At 38.6% G+C, this 7,187-nt stretch overlaps 2 protein-coding genes across 2 annotated transcripts in view; both read right to left on the reverse strand.

The window, feature by feature from the left end:
* Window positions 1-1,753: 1,753 nt before the first annotated feature.
* emc4 (ER membrane protein complex subunit 4) lies at window positions 1,754-5,124 on the reverse strand. Its single transcript, XM_061066336.1, has 6 exons — window positions 5,006-5,124; window positions 3,712-3,856; window positions 3,480-3,594; window positions 2,983-3,136; window positions 2,715-2,875; window positions 1,754-2,242 (listed from the first exon to the last, which is right to left on the reverse strand). Exons 2-6 carry the CDS (start codon window positions 3,813-3,815, stop codon window positions 2,207-2,209), a joined length of 570 nt encoding a protein of 189 aa, XP_060922319.1. The 5' UTR covers window positions 3,816-3,856; window positions 5,006-5,124; the 3' UTR covers window positions 1,754-2,206.
* A 1,790-nt stretch (window positions 5,125-6,914) lies between these two features.
* Window positions 6,915-7,187, reverse strand: part of si:cabz01101003.1 (ubiquitin carboxyl-terminal hydrolase CYLD) — a 16,142-nt gene continuing 15,869 nt past the window's right edge. The window contains exon 17 of the mRNA XM_061066324.1: window positions 6,915-7,187. This exon is cut by the window's right edge and continues 704 nt beyond it. The gene's annotated coding sequence lies outside the window, so the exon portion shown is untranslated.

Genomic DNA, 7,187 nt, shown 5'->3' on the forward strand with positions numbered 1-7,187 from the left:
AAAGAACTTTCCTCCCAATCATTATGAAAATAGTATGTTCTCTTTCGCTTTTCTGCCATGTTTTCTTCAGTTTGGAAGGTAAAATCCACATCTAGCTCGCCATCGTTACTGCTCCCGCTAGCTTGTCTCAGCATAGAGCAGTGATTCTCAAACTGTGTGGCGCGCCCGGCCTAACAGGTGGGGTGGCCGGGAGGGGAAATGTGAGGCGGAACTAATGTTTTGACGTTCGCATCTCTTTAACGGTGGAACAGAAACAAATTGTTCTTTCGCCGTAGCCAGGGTTCGGGCTCCCTGTACAGTGCTGTGCATGTTGCTTATATTTTTCGCGAACAGTGGACTCACGTTCACATTAATTTATTAAATCATCATCGTATCAGGCCAGCATGAAATATCAGGCGCGGGAGAATGTGTGTGTGTGTGTGTGTGTGTGTGTGTGTGTGTCTGCCCCCAGACAGAGCACACTTACACACACACACACACACACATAGGCCCCGGGCTCATGTATCTTATGTAAGTACACAAGTTAAACTTTGCCCATTTTGTCATAATTTTGTTGGGGCAGGGGAGCGGGTGGGGCCTGAAACATATTCTAGCTCCAAAGTTGGGCATGACAAAAAAAGTTTGAGAACCACTGGCATAGAGTGAGATGGCTGTTTGCCTTTTTTTAAATTTCAAATTTCCTTTTTTTCTTCATTTTTTAATTCCTTTTCTTTTTCAAATTTAGAGCTTGCCTTGCGGGCACCGTGTTGGCTTCCCCTGCTCCAGATGCTCTGCATGAAGACTGCTGCTTAGAATGCAGACTTGTAAAGAGCATGTATCTATGATGTGTGAAATGCTGGTGATCACCTTCAACCACAGTGTGAAGAAGAACATCACAAGAACCATGTGCAGCAGTAGTTTGAATTCATCACATTCACTTTTACCCAAACTACAAATAGAAGTGTAGTTAAATGTAAAAAGCCTTTTGATGCCTGGAGACCGTGTGATGAGATTCTGACTCCTGCTTAGTCACAGCAGAACCTGGTTTGAAGAAGTTGAGATGACGCTGAGTCACAATCAAGTTATGAAATTCAGCTCCACTTCCTCCTCAATGCACAAACACCTGATCGTATCTTTCTACAGCAGAAAACTACTTTCAGGAGAGCTTTCTATACGCCATTCAAATATGCAGCTATAAGTCAAAATTCACATCAGTAGATGACGTGGAAATAAAAACAGGATTTCTGGTGGTGTCTGTTTGGTAAAAAGTAAAAAGTAAATTGTTGTGATGATGTCTAAGGTTCCATGTTTAATGGGTAAATAAACTACAGTCAGCAGGACATTGTCTCATTGCATTTTGTTCAGTTGTGTTTCAGTTCAGTGGGACGACACAGTCAGAGCTCCACTCTACACATTGATATATGAATGAATCATAAAAGTAAAATAAAATGGTCAAATCATAAACTGTACACAAACACTTTATCACCAGTGCATCAGTAAGTCGTGGTCTGTGTTTGTTATTGAGGAAGTTCATTTCAGAAAAGGGTTCCAGGTAACCAGGGTAACCAGGGTAAACACAGGCCCCGTGTATTTTATGTAAGTACACATGCTAAACTTTGCCCATTTTGTCATAATTTTGTTGGGGCAGGGGAGCGGGTGGGGCATGAAACATATTCTAGCTCCAAAGTGGGGCATGACGGAAACTAGAGAACCACTGGCTTCACGTGAAAGAGCTGCCAACATATTTCATGTAGAAATCAGACATCAGAATTCCTTCAGCATGATTAAGACACGTTTATTGACATTTAAATTCGGCCAATAAGGATTTACTTCATAGACAATTCTCAGAAAGGAGATCAGTATAAATTAAACAGAGCTATAAGTTAAACAGGCTAGTTAATGTTGCTGCTAACATAAGGAAATCATTTATTAAAATGAAGCGTTTCACTACAAACTGAAACGAGCTGGAAAGAAACAAAAGCACAGGCTGTGAGTGAATCTCTAGGAAGTTATAGATCAAACCGTATGGAATTCTGTATTCTGCAAGACAAAGTTAAACATGATTGTGGGTCTGTGCGTGTGGAGTAAGTCCCGGTAGTTCAACAGGAGCCAGTCTGACGATCTGCTGAGGAGGAAACCTTGTGTGAGCGGTGGTCTGCTGCAGGATGAGCAGAGTATAAACCTCTGTGGATTTATGAATCCTTCATGTGCGTCGGGTCCGGCAGCTTCACAGCACCATCCCTCCGCCCATGATCTCCATCCGCTGTGGACACCAGGAGAAAAGAGTTCAGAGGATTAGAAAGAGCTGAATCGCCTCGGTAACACGGCGACAGGAGGAAATCACACAACAGCTCATCAAACGTGTATTTATCGTGTGGGTTATATGCAGGGAAGCGATATTAGCTGATATATCAACTCTCAAATATCAATATGAAACTGAATAAAACGTTATCACCTAAAACAAACTGTCTTTATAAAGGAGAGAGAAACCCTCATCTGACAAATGTGTGTTTTACCGGTCGTGGAATCTATTCTTAATAATAAACTAGTTCACATAACTTTATTAAACACAATGTAACATGCAATGACAAAGGGAGCCTATTCTGTCCCCTACTGGTCAAAAAGTGAACAGCAGTAGAAACTGACGGAGCTCATTTGCCCTGAAGACGATCAACAAGCACAAACAAAAACATTAAAAAGAGACTTTTTGTGATTCTGATTATGGTAATGTTTACCTGAGGCGGTTCTATGAAAGCCAGCCAATCAGACGAGTGTGTTGGGAGCAGGCCCATGGACTGGCACTTGTAGATGGCCAAGGCGGAGCCCAGGAGGTTTCCCACCAGGTAGACGAGGCCCTGGAGCCACTGCTGACTGGAGCTCTCCAACAGTTTGAAGGCTGAGACACAACAGAGAGAAGGATCAAAGGAAAAGTCACGAGGCATAAACCAAATTAACTATAAAACTGTGTGTGAATCAAAACTGTGTGAAGAACTGGATCCTCACTGGCAGACATGGACATGAGGGCCTGGATGGGCCTCCAGGCCATCATGCAGACCATCATGATGGGGAAGATGGAGATGGTGTTGCCCGACATGTACATGATGAACAGGTTCATGGGGATCTGCTTCAGGGGCCCGAGGGCCACGTCCCAGCAGCGCTGTGAGACAGAAGGAGACAGAGGACGACTCTCAGCAGAACATTCGTGTGATTATCACAGTTTCATCTTCTCTCAGATGTCACACACTGAACGGATTATTCTGCTAAACTGATTATAAAGAATAAAACCTTTAAAACCCCCCAGTGAGAATGTACAGTATACTGTCAACTGCATTTCAATAAAACTACAGCAGTTAGAGATCAGTGACTTTCAGCTAAGTGTCCCTAATAAAGTGGGTTTCATAACTTCAACTGACTATTACTATTTTGAGTATAAACTCAACAGGAAGCTGCAAACAAAGTGAATATCTGCTGTGTTGATGTAAAGAAGGAGGTGTCCTCACCTTCTCCACCAGGTTCTTGTCCGTCTCCTGGATGCTGGTGTCAGGGACGGGTTTCTCGGAGTAGCCGATGGGATACACCACGTCCCCCTGCCCGCCCTGCCGGTCGCCACGACTCCTGCAGCACAGACGCAGAACAACCATTACACTTTACTGTCCCGTGATTCTCTGAATGCGTCTCTTCACTGCACCGAGTCGTCTCTAATTCACGATGTCTCTCGTCTTTTCTGCTCACCTCGTGTTCCCCGAGCTCAGCTCCAGAGCCCACTTCATCCTCCGGGCCGCGCCGCCTCCCCTGGTCGACAGAGCTCCTCCTCCTTGTCCCCCTGGAGACGCCATGGCAACCGTCTACGCTGCTGTACCTCGGAGATAGAAGACACCTGCAGAGGATAAACACACAGGTGGACAGGGAATCAGAGACTGAACATGGAGAAACTGTGGATCAGTTAAAAACACTCTGAAGTTATTAAAATCCACCAAAAGGCTCCGACGTGGTGACAAACAGCAAACAGGAAGTGACATAAGACGTGAACTCCGGATAATGTCCAGTTTGTATTTTACATGTGAATAAGGCAGCAGGAGATTGTCCGGAGTTCATTCACAACAACAGGGAAATGTCTGTAATGTCCAGGAAACTCCAAATGCATGTTAAATGATAAATATAAAATAATAAAATACATATTTAGATGTTAATGTTTAAGAAGCTCGATGTGTGGATATTAAATATTAGCGTTAAAACCGTGAATCCTGGTTTCCTCCTCTGGTTGTTTCCTCTTTAAACTCACAACAGTATCTCACACAGATTAATATTCAGACTCAGTTAAACCTGATTTGTGTGGTCTGTACTACACAAGCATATTTGATTATTATTAATAATGATAAAGATGTTATAATAATAATAGTAATATAAATATATTAACAATAATAATAGTATTAATTTACTATGCATCGAATGGAAGTAGTGTGATCTGGACTACACGATCATATTTGGATTCACAGAATGTGACAGGAATTCTTATCCTATGTACTTTTTCATATTCATTATGATTTTATCGGCAGGCAGACATCTCTGAGCTCTGAAAGCTTGTGGAATAATTTCATCATAAAGAGAATTGAGACTCATACACAGACGTATGAAATCTGGAGGAGTATGTCTGTAATGTCCAGGAAACTCCAAATGCATGTTAAATGTTAAAGATAAAATAATAAAATACATATTTAGATGTTAATGTTTAAGAAGCTCGATGTGTGGATATTAAATATTAGCGTTAAAACCGTGAATCCTGGTTTCCTCCTCTGGTTTCCTCCTCTGGTTGTTTCCTCTTTAAACTCTCACCAGTATCTCACACAGATTAATATTCAGAATCAATTAAACCTGATTTAACTCGTTATTGCTTCCATTGTTTCTCTGGATCCATCAAAACACGAAGGTGACGCCTCAACGCGACGCTTTCACAGGATGTGCCAGCTGACGTCACGGTCGCGTTGCGTCAAAACATAACAAACAGGAAGTCGTTTCACGTGTTTACCTTCAGATAAACATCCGCTCCGCCGCTGGTCGATGGTTTTTATCGTGATTATTACGATCAAATGGGAGAAAGATTCGTTGAGTCGAGAAAACGAGTCGCAGCTTCCGTCGCACTCTGGTTACGCGTCCCACAATGATGACGTAGGTCCCACCCGCCCCCTAGTGGCCGGTCCGGGGAAATGATTCAATCCTCACTGGTGCTTTGTTCTATTTTATTAAAACAAATGTAACGATGAAAAAATATGATTATTATTATTAATAATGATAAAGATGTTATAATAATAGTAATGAAAATATATTAACAATAATAATGAAATTAATTTCCTATGCATCGAAAGGAAGTGGTGTGGTCTGTACTACACAAGCATATTTTATTATTATGAATAATGATAAAGATGATATAATAATAATAGTAATGGAAATATATTAACAATAATAATATTAATTTCCTATGTATCGAAAGGAAGTGGTGTGGTCTGTACTACACAAGCATATTTTATTATTTTGAATAATGATAAAGATGTTATAATAATAGTAATGAAAATATATATTAACAATAATAATGAAATTAATTTCCTATGCATCGAAAGGAAGTGGTGTGGTCTGTACTACACAAGCATATTTTATTATTATGAATAATGATAAGATGTTATAATAATAATAGTAATGGAAATATATTAACAATAATAATATTAATTTCCTATGTATCGAAAGGAAGTGGTGTGGTCTGTACTACACAAGCATATTTGATTATTATTATTAATAAGGATAAGATATTATAATAATAGTAATGGAAATATATTAACAATAATCATATTCATTACCTATTCATCGAAAGGAGGTGGTGTGGTCTGTACTACACAAGCATAATTGATTATTATTATTAATAAGGATAAAGATGTTAAAATAATAGTAATGGAAATATATTAACAATAATCATATTCATTTCCTATGCATCGAAAGGAAGTGGTGTGGTCTGTACTACACAAGCATATTTTATTATTATGAATAATGATAAAGATGTTATAATAATAATAGTAATGGAAATATATTAACAATAATCATATTCATTTCCTATGCATCGAAAGGAAGTGGTGTGGTCTGTACTACACAAGCATATTTGATTATTATTATTAATAAGGATAAAGATGTTAAAATAATAGTAATGGAAATATATTAACAATAATCATATTCATTTCCTATGCATCGAAAGGAAGTGGTGTGGTCTGTACTACACAAGCATATTTGATTATTATTATTAATAAGGATAAAGATGTTAAAATAATAGTAATGGAAATATATTAACAATAATCATATTCATTTCCTATGTATCGAAAGGAAGTGGTGTGGTCTGTACTACACAAGCATATTTGATTATTATTATTAATAAGGATAAAGATATTATAATAATAGTAATGGAAATATATTAACAATAATCATATTCATTACCTATTCATCGAAAGGAAGTGGTGTGGTCTGTACTACACAAGCATATTTGATTATTATTATTAATAATGATAAAGATGTTATAATAATAATAGTAATGGAAATATATTAACAATAATAATATTAATTTCCTATGTATCGAAAGGAAGTGGTGTGGTCTGTACTACACAAGCATATTTTATTATTATTCATAATGATAAAGATGTAATAATAATAATAGTAATGGAAATATATTAACAATAATAATAGTATTAATTTACTATGCATCGAATGGAAGTGGTGTGGTCTGTACTACACAAGCATATTTGGATTCACAGAATGTGACAGGAATTCTTACCCTATTTACTTTTTCATATTCATTATGATTTTATCGGCAGGCAGACATCTCTGAGCTCTGATAGCTTGTGGAAGAATTTCATCATAAAGAGAATTGAGACTCATACACAGACGTATGGAAACTGGAGGAGTAGGAAACCGTTTACTCTCTGGAACATCTTCCTCATCGTCTGTTTACAGGAAACAACCCGTGAGCAAGAGAACAGTTTAAACATCTGTGGTCGAGCTTTACAGTCAGTTTAAGGCTTTTACATATTTACACACCGACATGTAAACGAAGCAGTGCAAATCCATCTGTACAGTGTGTGAGTGTCAGAAAGGCACAGGGAAACTCAGGTAGAAACATCAGCTCTGCCACCACATCAGTGTACAAGGCTCTGGAACTGACAATAAATTACAAG

The sequence above is a fragment of the Limanda limanda genome, chromosome 22, assembly GCF_963576545.1.
Source record: "Limanda limanda chromosome 22, fLimLim1.1, whole genome shotgun sequence".
In the NCBI taxonomy this organism is placed as follows: domain Eukaryota; kingdom Metazoa; phylum Chordata; class Actinopteri; order Pleuronectiformes; family Pleuronectidae; genus Limanda; species Limanda limanda.

Coding starts and splice junctions, on each gene's coding strand:
- emc4 (XM_061066336.1), bottom strand. CDS start 3,815: ATGGCGTCTCCAGGGGGACAAGGAGGAGGAGCTCTGTCGACCAGGGGA. Junction 3,137..3,479: donor ACAAGAACCTGGTGGAGAAG/GTGAGGACACCT, acceptor TCTGTCTCACAG/CGCTGCTGGGACGTGGCCCT. Junction 2,876..2,982: donor CCTCATGTCCATGTCTGCCA/GTGAGGATCCAG, acceptor GTTGTGTCTCAG/CCTTCAAACTGTTGGAGAGC.